This window comes from Bicyclus anynana, chromosome 13 (assembly GCF_947172395.1).
Source record: "Bicyclus anynana chromosome 13, ilBicAnyn1.1, whole genome shotgun sequence".
NCBI classification, from domain to species: domain Eukaryota; kingdom Metazoa; phylum Arthropoda; class Insecta; order Lepidoptera; family Nymphalidae; genus Bicyclus; species Bicyclus anynana.
Window position 1 is genome coordinate 7,416,228 of NC_069095.1, and position 12,624 is coordinate 7,428,851.

Genomic DNA, 12,624 nt, shown 5'->3' on the forward strand with positions numbered 1-12,624 from the left:
TCAACTTTACTACTACCCCTGCCCTACCCCTACCCTACCACTACCCCAACTCTACCCCTACCCTACCCAACCCCTACCTCTACCCTACCCCTACCACCACCCTACCCCTACCCTACCGCTACCCTACCCCCAACCTACCCCTACCCTACCCCTACCTTACCTATAACCTACCCCTACCCTACCCCTACCTTACCTATACCCTACCCCTATCCTACCCCTACCCTCCCCGTACCCTATCCCACCCGTACCCCTATCTCACACCTATCCTACCCCTACCCTTCCACTTCCCTATTCTACCCGTACCTCTACCTCTACCCTACCCCTACACTACCCCTACGCTTCCCTACCCGTTCCCTACCCTACTCTATAAATTCTCTATCTTACTCCTACCCTTAGCAAAATCGGTCCAGCCCTTCGAGAGTGGTGCAATGACCAAGGAAAATAGAGACTTCTATGCTAATTATATGAAGAGGTATAGTTTGTGTGGTTGTAGGAGGTAATCTCTGGATCTACTGGACCGATTTGGAAAATTGTTTTACCAATAGAAAGCTACGTTATTTGCGAGTGTCTATGTTTGATCCCCATATTCACACGGGAACGGAAACTACGTAAATGAAAGCGCGGGGCGTCATATAGCGGAATTTCTACGTGCATTTAGAAATTTTTTATATATTATCTCCGAAACTATTTAACTAATTAACATACTGTAAAGGGCAAATCTTATCTCCATAATATCCTTGTGATTATTAAATAATTTATTTTGATAAGGATTTAAGTTTAGTAGTAGAAAAAATTACGTAAACCTAAGTATATAAAATTAATATTTTTTAAAACACTAAATGTGCTATATCTGCTAAAATATAGAAGATAGATATATGGTGTCGCGGACTTTTTTGTAGAACTTTTAAAGGTACATAAAGCCTCCATACATTGATTTCAATTTTACACAATGGATAAGGCAGCGCATGCGCATAAGTCTGTTTATGATGAATTTCGGTCCGACCTGTAAGACAAAAACTGTGATAACTCGGCTAATATATATGATACCAATATAAAATATAGCCTATAGCACTCCCCGATAATGTAGCATTCTACTGGTGAAAGAATTATTGAAATCGGACCAGTAGTTCCGAAGATTACCCCATTTAAAGAATGTTACAAACTTACAAACTTTACGTCTTTATAATATTAGTATAGATTCCTTTCTCCTTCTATTGCTTCTCCTGCTCTTTGATCTACCTATGTCTTTAGGCCTAGTACTATACTCGAAGTATTTTAGTCGAGTACGAACAATTTTTGGATTACCGCCCAAAAATATTGTTCGTACTCGACTAAAATACTAATGTAGTCTGTACGGCTTTTAAGATGGTATCAAATGGTATCAACCACAAACGGCTAAAAATCAACTGCTATTGACACCATGCCATGGGAACTTAGAAGAACGTGAAATCTTTATGAAGCAGCGCCATCTACATTCTAGATTTAAGATTCCAGGATAGAAAATTCAATGACTTAAGGTGTATGGTAATAAAATCTTTTTAGAGATTGAAACCGTATAAGCACGGAAAAAAAAGCGAAAAAAAAGAATTATTTTTCCTTTTAATTATGACGCGTAATAGGAAGAATGTGTTTGTATTTCTAAAGCAAAGGGATTATTTAAGAAAGACAGTAAGTGTACATTAATATCAACGACGTTCCACATAGTCATTTGGCCTAGTGGTGTAAAACAAAGGTACGATCTAATAATCCTGAGTTCGAGCCCGGGGGTATCAATGGAAAACTTTTTATCTTTTTTTTTTGTTTTTCTCTATTGATTTCTTCAACTATTACAAAATCAAAAGTCTCTCTCCTTTACAAAAAATATGCATTATTATTTTTATAACAATAATGGATACTGTACTAAAAATACCGTGGCTAGTTACTAGATTATATGTGGCTAGTTATAGAATTATGATATAAATGCAATGGTTGAAAAATTCTATCAAATTCTACGTAATATTGTATGTACACATGTTCCCATAAGCAAACACAAACGTAGAACTTATCCTGTCTGGTTTTCCTCTCACTTAATAAAACTTATTAAATTAAAACATAAATATCATGAAAAGGTAAAAAAATATAAGAACCCGTTAGATTTGTTAGAATTCCAATACCTACGTAAAGACTGTGATAGATTGATAACAATCTGTTATAATGAATATATAAATAAAATAGAAATGGCAATAGGAAAAAATCCGAGGTATTTCTGGACTCATCTGAAAAATATTCGGAATAAAAATAGCGCTTACCCTTCAGTTATGACCTTGAATGATAAAAAAGCAAGTAACGCTAAGTCTATATGTGAATTATTTGCGACTCACTTTTCCTCAGTATATGAATATGATAATACAGAAGATAAAAACGAATCAAGTTTGGTAAATTTCAATGACTGTGATGAAATAGATAATCTTAATATATCCCGCTCAACTATATTTAAAAAATTAAAGAGACTTGACCAGTATAAAGGAGCTGGCCCTGACAACATACCCCCAATATTTTTAATTAAATACGCGTGGCCACTATCTTTACCGCTTTGTATGATATTTAACAGGTCCCTGAGAGATGGTCAGTTTCCTGATGTTTGGAAAGAAACTAGAGTAGTTCCTATTCACAAGTCTGGTAAACAAAACGATGTTAAGAATTATCGCCCTATTTCCATTATATCGACCATGGCAAAAGCCTTTGAAGCATTAGTTTACCAGCACATGTATTATCACTTGAAAAAATACATCAGTGACAAGCAGCATGGTTTTATGTGCCAACGCTCCACAAACACTAATTTACTACTGCATGTAACAAATATTGCTGAATGCTTAGATAATGGTTACCAAATGGATGCTATTTATACTGATTTCTCAAAGGCTTTTGACAAGGTAAATCACAGTCTGTTACTGTCCAAGCTCCATGCTCATGGTATCTCAGGCACTTTGTTAATGTGGAGTAAATCATATCTAGCTAACAGAAAGTCAGTTGTGGTAATCAATGGATTTAAATCAGGAATGTTTATAGCTCTATCAGGGGTACCACAAGGATCCAATTTAGGGCCTCTCTTTTTCAATGTTTTTATTAATGATATATCCAAAATATTTAAAAACAGTAATGTAAGCCTATTTGCAGATGACCTAAAATTAACGAGAGTTGTTCGGAGTGAAACAGACATAAAATTGCTACAGGAGGATTTGGGTAGATTGAGTTGTTGGTGTAAGATGAATAAAATGTTTTTAAACGTCGAGAAATGTCATCACATAAAATTTACACGAAACAAAAATAAAATATTATCATTGTATGATATTAATGGCAAGCAATTAGCTGAAGTTGGTACAGTTCGTGATTTAGGTGTTATTTTTGATAGCAAGTTGAGTTTTGTACCCCATATAGATAAAACTTTAGAATTAGCTAATAAATCCTTGGGATTTGTACTGAGAAGTTCAAAAAACTTCAAGCACAAGTCAACTATAATAAGATTGTTTGACTGCTATGTTCGGAGTAAACTCGAGTATTGTTGCACCGTCTGGTCACCGTATACTAAAACTCATACATAAAGAATTGAAAGAGTACAACAACGTTTTTTAAAACAGCTATCTTATAAATTTAAAGTCAATCTGCATAATTATACAGACAGACTGACTTACTTTAAGAAAGAGAGTCTTGTAGTTAGAAGAGGGTTAATGGCTATGACATTCTTATTTAAATTATTTAACCATCAAGTTGACTGTTCTGATTTGATTCAAAGATTTCCGATTAGAGCACCGCGCATTAATAGGCCTCGATACCCGTGTAATCTGTTATATCATAAGACCTACAGAACAAAATTAGGCAAATTTTCTCCCATTCCTCGGATGTCGGACCTATATAATGAGTGTGTGAAACATCAAAAGGATATAGATTTATTCCACAATAATCTCAATAATTTTAAGCACTCAGTAATTGATGTACTGAATGCTAATACTTAATAATAATAATATTGTGACATCCTATAATGACTTCTTAAAATTAATAATTTCTTCATATTGACATTTAATATTAATAATAATTTCAGTATGTAAATATAATTGTATTGTATTCTTAATGTATTGTACTTTTTAGATTTAATTTTCTTGTTTATTTTTTTTTTAATTTTATGTGACTTATTTTTTATTTTAATGGCTTTTAATTTATTGTAATCCGACATTTTTTTTTAGATATTAATTTGCATTGTATATTTTTTGACATTTCATTGCTGACAACTGTAGTTTTGACATAAGTTATTTTAATTAGTGAATGCTGTGATAACCTGTAATTAGCTGGGCAATAACTTAGTATATTAATGTAAATTATTGACATGTGACATTGTATCAGCTGTTGGTTGTCCTTATTAAATAAATTAAATTAAAATTAAATTAAAAATTAAATTAAATTAGATGGCGCTATCACAGGCGTTCCGAAAAAAAATAGAGTAGCCTATCTATTTCCCATAATACACTGTAATCTTTGATTGACACCACAGACGTCGAATATATTATAGGTTGACAGTTGACAGTTGACACGTCAGTTGATAAAAATTGAAATCAACAGACGTGAACTTGGAAGTTGGAACTTTCATCTTTCGAATTCTGGGTTTTGGATATTATTTAATCATTTTCTAAATAGTGTTTTATATGGTGAATGTGAAATAAAAAGCAAAAAGGTCTGTACTTTATGATCACATAATTTTTAATAGTTAATCCTTTTGTGGATATTTAGTACACATCAGCTGTTTGTTAAAAATAGATATTATTTTTATAGAAATGGCACCATCTACTGATTGGGATGAAATAAAGAGATTAGCGGCAGATTTCCAAAAAGCACAATTGTCCACTACTGCACAAAGGTATGCAGACAGTGTATTTGTAATTTTTAAGTAAACCTCAAAATAATGGATAGACAGACTGACTGACTGACACACATAAACACTAAAACAGGTAACAAAGTGGTCGTTTGGATTTGTGTTTTTCTCTTGGGGTACAGAACCCTAAATATTTACATTAAATGTAGGTACTAATTTTTAGTCATAAATTTTCAGGTTATCAGAGAGAAACTGTGTTGAAATCGTAACAAAGTTGATTGAGCTTAAATTACTTGATGTAATTTTCACAAATGATGGCAAAGAATATTTGACCCCACAGCAACTTATTAAAGAGATTAAAGATGAGTTGTATGTGAGAGGAGGACGAGTGAACACAGTCGAACTTGCAAAAGAGCTTAATGTGGATCTCAATCAAATAAACATATATGCTGGTGACATAGTCAAGAGTAAAGAGGTGCAATTAGTTGCAGGATCTTTCATAACACACTATTATTTAGAAAAAATTGCAAGGGAAATAAATGAAAAGTTGCAACTCCAGGGACAAATCACAGTAGGAGATTTAACATTGCAGTATGATCTGTCAGCAGAATTATTACAACACAGCGTTTTGGAAAGATATTTGGGAAAAATCATCAGTGGTAAACAGGATCCTTCTGATCCTAGAATATTTTACACAGAAGAGTATATTACAAGGACAAAGGCAAAGATTCGAGGAGCATTAATGGGTCTTCTCAAACCAACCCCTATTAGTCTGATCATTAGTCATTGTAATTTAACAGAGAGACTCTTTCTGTACCTCTTTGATCAGTTGAATGCCCCTGGAGTACTGACAGGCCGGCAATCAGGAGCACAATATGTGCCATCATGTTACACAAAGTCACAAAATGAGTGGGTGATGAACTTTTATAAACAAAACAATTATCTGGAATATGATGCCTTAACTCGTCTTGGCATATCAGATCCTAAAGGCTACATTAAAAGAGTTTTGTCACATGAAGACTTGACATTCTTAAGAAGTTGTGCGATCGGGTCACAAATAAAACAACAACTTGAGACTGCTCTTGAGGAATGTATTGCTTCTAAGAGTTATCTTGATGTAGTATCACTGCTACCATCTGTGTTGTCAGATGAAGATATTGACAATGTTCTTGAAACTTTGTTGAAGGATAACTCAAAATTGACTATTCTGTTCGACAAAACTAGTGAGTATTTAATGATGTAGTGAAATATTACTATTTTAATGAAAGAATTTAGTTTTAAGTTTACTGAATAATAAAATTAATACAGAGTGACAAATTGATGTGGAGATAGTTGAAAGTATGGAGAGTGACATAGGCTACTTTTTGTCTCTTTCTAAACCCCCACTTTCCTAAAATGGGGGCTAGAAGTTTGTATGGAGCATTCTGTAATTTTCTATGTAGAAAGCTAAAAATTGGTATGCAAATTAATTGTGTCTAAAAAACCGTGCATCATTTCTTTTTTTTGGAAACCCCCAACTCCTTAAAAGAGCGGGTGAAATTTTATATGAGACTTTTTGGCAGTTTTTAAGGTAGGAAGGTGTTACCCCGAATTTAGCGCGGGTGGAGCCGCGGGCAAGATTAGTTATACATATTTCTAGTCACATTGCTAAATTAAACATTTGCTTAATATTTTTATGCTGATTTCAGTTTTTAGCAGTCAATTTATTGACAATTTGAAGCAAGCTTGCATGCCAGTGGTCCAGAAAAATAGTGAAACTATTGTCAATTCTGGCAAGTACCAACAGTTTTGCCTTGAAAAGCAACTAGCAAAGTCGGAGATGCAACATCAAACCCATGTGGACCATAAAACTGAGAGACGTGAAGAGCGTAGAAAGAAGGCGAGCTCTGGCAAAGTTGGTGGTGGAATACAAGGCAGAGAAACTAAAACGAAGGCAGTTAAAAAACATCCAAGATCTAAGCAAGCTGTGCATGATTCTGATTCTGATGAGGCACCAAGTGCAGCAAAGAAATCTCAAGATCAATTGGAGATTATTAGCAATGAAGAAATTGAAAGTGTCATTAAAGAATCTCTTGAAAATGAAGGTCTAGAAGATTTAATAAGCCAAATTGCTGAATATCTTCAAGGGTAATTTTTTTTTTCTTCTCTGTTGTAAAGTACCAATTTGGTACTTCATAAAACTTCAATCTAGCTTACTTGTCTAATTAGTAATTTAGCTTTAACCTAAACTTATAATATATTATTATTATACTAAGATAATATACAAAAACTTAATCTTAGTCTTTCACTAGCTATTGTGTCTTTTGGTCACTGAGTTCACGTGATCAAGGGTAATGGATTTTAATTATTAGTTACTTTTATAGTTATAATTGATTAAGTAATAAATATGTATTATTATATTATGTATCAGTGGCGTGCACAAGGTTTTTATCTAGGGTATGCACTGTATGCACAGATTATACAAAATGATTTTTTTTTTCAAATATACGTTTTTGGAGTAGGCAGTCTTATATCTATGCATGCCACTAATGTATATAGCTGAATTATTAGGATGTATAGATAAATTTTCGGTATATGTAAGATTTAGACATTGGAATATAAACAATTAATTTTATTCCACTAATTATATCTGGGTCCCTGCCTATGTTTGTGTGTATATGTGAAAATGATTCGTGAGTTGGTTTCGATTTACAGAAGACAAAAAATAATTTATATGACTTACGAGGCATTCACGTTTAATCAGATACATATTACTTAGCTAGATTGATATAGAAATAGTAGTAAGTTCATTAACTTACTACTAATATAATCAATATATTCAAACCTAGTCATCCCCATTGGTATGACTAGGTTTGAATATATTGATTTTTATGATACATTCGGGTAAATAAGGTAAATGGTAACTAATTTATACATAAAAAGCGAAGATTGACTGGATATTTGCAAAATAAATAAGATTATGAAATATCAAAATCTATTAAAAATGTTTTATTGTTATTAGATGAAAATTCATATAGTTTTAGGTTCCTCACATTAAATGTGTCAACAAAAACATAAACGCACAAATAAAGATATTACTCATTTTGTTTTACCGCCCATACAAATCTAACGATCATTATGTACCTACGACGTCATTAATTCGTACCATTTTGTATGGGGCGTTTTTCAGGGAACCGCGGCAACGCCGCAAATGTGACCCTTTAAATCCCTGTAGCTCCGAAAGTAATGATCGCAGATATCCTGTTTCTTTTACAGAATCGCTTTACTATTATCATACTTCTAATTTATATACAATTTAAAAAACTGTCATCATCCCTATTACAGGAAATAAAAAATAAAGATATTTTATACAACACTTTTGTTACAGCCTTCTCAACCAATGTGCTTTGGGAATAGCAAAGGATCTGGCTGAAAAGTTATTACAAGATGCCAATCAAAACAGAAAGCAAACACATTCGTCCGCCCAGGACAGGATAAATGTTCTCATAAACGATATTAAGTTATATGAAAAGGGATTAAAATTATTTCCAAGTGATCAACATGCACAATTTATAAAGTATTTATTGAAGTCCTTTGGAAGTGATATTCTGTCAGAGTTCTGCAAGTATTCAGCAAATCAGTGCAACTTGTCCGTGCAAGTTGATGTTTTGTCGTTGGAGCAGAGAAATAAAATAATGAATGATCTATCGGATGAATATCAGAAACCTTTGAGAGCTTTGAACGCAACATTGGCCGATCAAAATATGGAGCATTTTTACCAAGCTGCTGATGTATGTTTGTCAGTGTGTGGGATGATCTTGAAAAAAGTAGATAAAAAGAAGGACAAGTTTGTATTTTCATATCTTATTCTTCATTTTTGTTATTTCTATTATTACCTGAGATCTTTTACTATTTAGACTATGGACCTGTTTCGCACCCAAATTCACCAACAAAAACGTCTGTTGTTTTTTGAGGGGGACGAGGTAAACTCAAACATCGAAAATATTTAACATCATTAAATGTATTCTATGTCCATACACTACACACAACTATAGATTATACTCGCAATACACACCCGCGTAATTTTAAAACATCGCTTATCCACATATTATTATATATATTATAGGAATATCCACAGAATATACCTATACATAAAATATTCGATTACTTGAACGATTTTTTGCTGTTTCGTCAAAAGAATTAAAATTAAGGTAGAAATACTAACAAATGAAACGTTACTCCATCTTTTACTAAACTGCAAGTTTTTGGCCGTTTTTTATGCCATTCAACTACACAAACCGGTATTTTAGTTTATGGAGCTCTTTACACGACGAAAACGATTACAACAATGAAAGATCGATTCTATAGCAACAGTTTTTATAAACGCATTAGATCATTGATTTTTGATCTTTGCCAGAGGGGTAACGGTTAGCAGGTCCTTATAATAATGGTCAAAGGATAATATATTTGATTTTATATTAATTGATTATGAAACACGGCTAAAACTCACGTGATATTAGGTCTGAGTATGCACGACTTATTATTATTATTATTATTTGATTTTAATTTTTCAGGGTTCTTGTACAAAATCATAGGGAAAAGCTTATATCAGAGTTGGAAAATTGTGAAGAACCTGCATTGGTGTTGCATTTAGTGGTTCTCGCACTATTCACTATTCTCAACCAGAATATGTTGCACGCATCTGGTAGACAAGTGCCATCTATTATAACATTTTTGAAGTCACAATTAAAAGATGAAGATTTTGAAAAACTGCAGAAGTATCATGGTAAGAAACACAATAGGCTAGTTGACATATTTTTTTTAATGATCTTAAATAGTTTATTATCGTTCTACTAGACTGAAATATTTTTTTTCATATTTTTTTGAGACGTGATTATATGAAAATTGTACTTTTTAATTATGTTTTTGTCAATACTAGCTAAAACGCCTGTCGGTCATTGAAGCAAATAACTCAGGCTTTTGTTCTAATAAAAACCTGAAGTCTGGAGATTTTGTCTGTAGACATGCTTGAATATACTAAATAACCTGCTGATTTGGGTTTTTTTTTATGTTAGAACACAACAACATATCATGTACAAAGATCATAACACATTTTAGGCTAAACTGCTTTTAGGCAATGCATGTATGAGACAATTTTATTTCCTCTACTATTATCTACCCACGATAACATTATTCTATACTTGAAATTTTCTTAGATGACAATTTTAAACAACAATAATGGCTGACTATGAACCAAAGACAATCAGTAGGGTTGAGAAGTTAACCGCGGGCATCGTAACGATATCAAGTAGGTATCGTTATATCTGAAATAACTAAACTAAAATATCCGTTACTATACGTCATCTTAAAAAACGAATACGTTCCATATTCGTTTCGTTTTCCAACTTTTCAGTTGTGTGCATTTTAGGAAATTAAATATAATTTTAAGAATATATACTCCAAGGAGAAGAAGTGAATCATGAAATACATGAAAATGTTGGATATAGTAATAATAATAATAATATAGCCTTTATTTCCAAGTACATAAATTACAAAAATTTTACAGTTTACATTTTTAAAAATTTCAAAAGATACAAAAGTTAAAAAACATTAACATTTCATTTCATTTTGTTGGATATAGTAGCGACATTATTTCCGCATACGAATATTTTTGAAATAAAGTCAGTGGCAATTTATAATGGAAATTTTTAATTTTTAAATTGTTGAAGAAAACAATTGAGAAAAACAAAAAAGCGACAAAAATATTTTTCTATTGAATTAAAGATTATTATTTCTTTCTTTTTTTACCTTGGTTATACACCACTAGTCCAAATGACTATGTAGAACATAATTGGAATTAATGTACACTTACTGTCTGTCTCTAATTATAATTCGTAACATTTTTCTAGCTCTAGAACCTACTAAATTTATTACCGCATAATGTCATATATTCAAAAACCTTTGTACTAAAGTTTCGGCCCCTTGTATGTACAAGGGGCCGAAACTTCTCACTATCTCTCAAACTTCTTTATATAATATCCTAATAACTCTGACTATCACGATTTACGTATACCAGAAAAATAAAAATCTCACCATGTTGCGAAACAAAAGTAATAAATTTTTTTCCATTAGTATTTCAAATCTTTTATTTATTTTTCTGATCCAGCAATCATAATATTCAAGTCGTATTTGTGTATTGTTTTCTTTATTCTTAATTTTAAAATTTTGCAAGTGGTTGAAGAATCGGTTTATCGGTTTTTTAATAATTTTTGATCGTGCTGTATAATTACAAACATTCGGGAGTACTCGCGCCGCGATTGGTTAAGCTCGGTTTAGGATGAGTTTACTGCAAGCAAAAAGTGCCACATTGTCGCTTCCATGCTCACAGTGAGGTCGTGTCAATGTTTGTTCCATATCATCATTACTTATTTGTTTCGTTTGCAATTGTTAGTCTTGTTATTTATTTGTTGTTTGGTTGTTATATTATTGCTGATTGCTGAGTAGTGTATGACTAACAATAATATAACTAACCGAAAATTCCGACTTTCAGATGGGTGGATTTTAGGTTGAATTTCATATGGATTAATTTATTTATTAGGTTTATTAAAAATATAAAAAAAAAAATATTATGAAAAAATACAACCGACTTCAAAATGTTAACGTACCCACGAAACTAAAAAGGGAAAGATAACATTATTATATTTTCTACTTATTGATCATTTTGAAGACGCTGCCAAGCCCGTCTGATGTTGACTTAAGTCGTTACTGAAAAAAACACATGACAGACAAAAATAATGTCTGAGAAACAAAAATCTTTACGATAGGGTACACCTTGAATTAATAGATTGAATACACTGGCTTGGCAGAAAATATAATGATATTATTTTTCCCTTTTTTTAATTTCGTGGGTACGTTAATATTTTGAAGTCGGTTGTTTATATTTTTTTAAATTATTATTTGTTTTTTCTCAATTAGGTCCTTCAACTATTTTAAAATCAAAAATCTCCATTTAAAATTGCCACTGACTTTATGAAAAAATATTCGTATGCGGAAATAATGTCGCTGCTATGTCCAACGTTTTCATGTATGTAGATTTACTTCTTCTCCATGGAGTATAATATATTCTTTGGTGCTGTGTTAATAAAGATACACATTTATTTTATTTATAAGCCACAAAGGACACAAATATTAAAATTAAAAAATATGTACATAATTATCGACAAGTTATAATTTCATGTATCTTTCCCGTCTCTTCAATTCATAGACAATCTAGCATTACGAAATGTCAAATTCGCAACATTTTCGTTAATCTGTAGAAATAAAACTTGTTGTGATTTCGTTTTTAGTGAAATAAATGTGATATAATAGTTAATTACAAGCAGTTTTTATGTAATTCGCGGTGTGCGCGTTAAATGAAGTGATGTGTATATAAATGATTTAGTTTAAACGGACGGTTTGTGAGAAATATGTGAATGTCGTGACGACGGATCTTTGTTTACCTTTTTTGCCATGTAAGGAAAAAAATGGTATAGCAGTTATAGCCAAATCATGGTTTCCTGTTCTCATTAATTAAATAATAAATTCCTTATTAATTAAATTACAGAATTAGTAGCAGCATACTTAACTGCCTCGGATGACGACAAAATTAGTATAGAAGAAAAGCTCAAGGATGATATGCCCATAATTAAGAATTTGGTTGCTGAAGTTAAGAAGTATAAGTGAATGGCCATTTTTTTCATTTAATTCAAACTAAGTAATTATTTTGGTGACAATATATTATTTTCAACTATATTAATGATTCA

The 12,624-nt window shown here is 32.0% G+C and overlaps 2 protein-coding genes across 3 annotated transcripts in view; both read left to right on the plus strand.

Moving 5' to 3' along the window:
- The window catches only part of LOC112043087 (ATP synthase subunit O, mitochondrial), a 385,841-nt gene that overhangs the window by 284,417 nt on the left and 88,800 nt on the right, over positions 1 to 12,624 (plus strand). The gene's annotated exons all lie outside the window — the stretch shown is intronic.
- Positions 4,550 to 12,613, plus strand: LOC112043096 (E3 UFM1-protein ligase 1 homolog). Of its 2 annotated transcripts, none has more exons than XM_024078368.2 (7): positions 4,550 to 4,705; positions 4,804 to 4,888; positions 5,081 to 6,066; positions 6,532 to 6,970; positions 8,211 to 8,669; positions 9,397 to 9,608; positions 12,426 to 12,613. In XM_024078368.2, exons 2-7 carry the CDS (start codon positions 4,806 to 4,808, stop codon positions 12,542 to 12,544), a joined length of 2,298 nt encoding a protein of 765 aa, XP_023934136.2. In that variant the 5' UTR covers positions 4,550 to 4,705; positions 4,804 to 4,805; the 3' UTR covers positions 12,545 to 12,613. The 2 variants fall into 2 exon arrangements, with proteins under 2 accessions (XP_023934136.2, XP_023934137.2); XM_024078369.2 differs by having other exon boundaries at positions 4,554 to 4,705; positions 4,789 to 4,888.

What these genes read in the sequence shown, in the direction of transcription:
- LOC112043096 (XM_024078368.2), top strand. Translation starts at nt 4,806, where the DNA reads ATGGCACCATCTACTGATTGGGATGAAATAAAGAGATTAGCGGCAGAT. An exon ending in TATTCTGTTCGACAAAACTA is followed by an intron (nt 6,067 to 6,531) that starts GTGAGTATTTAA and finishes TGCTGATTTCAG; the next exon opens with TTTTTAGCAGTCAATTTATT. An exon ending in GTAGATAAAAAGAAGGACAA is followed by an intron (nt 8,670 to 9,396) that starts GTTTGTATTTTC and finishes TTAATTTTTCAG; the next exon opens with GGTTCTTGTACAAAATCATA.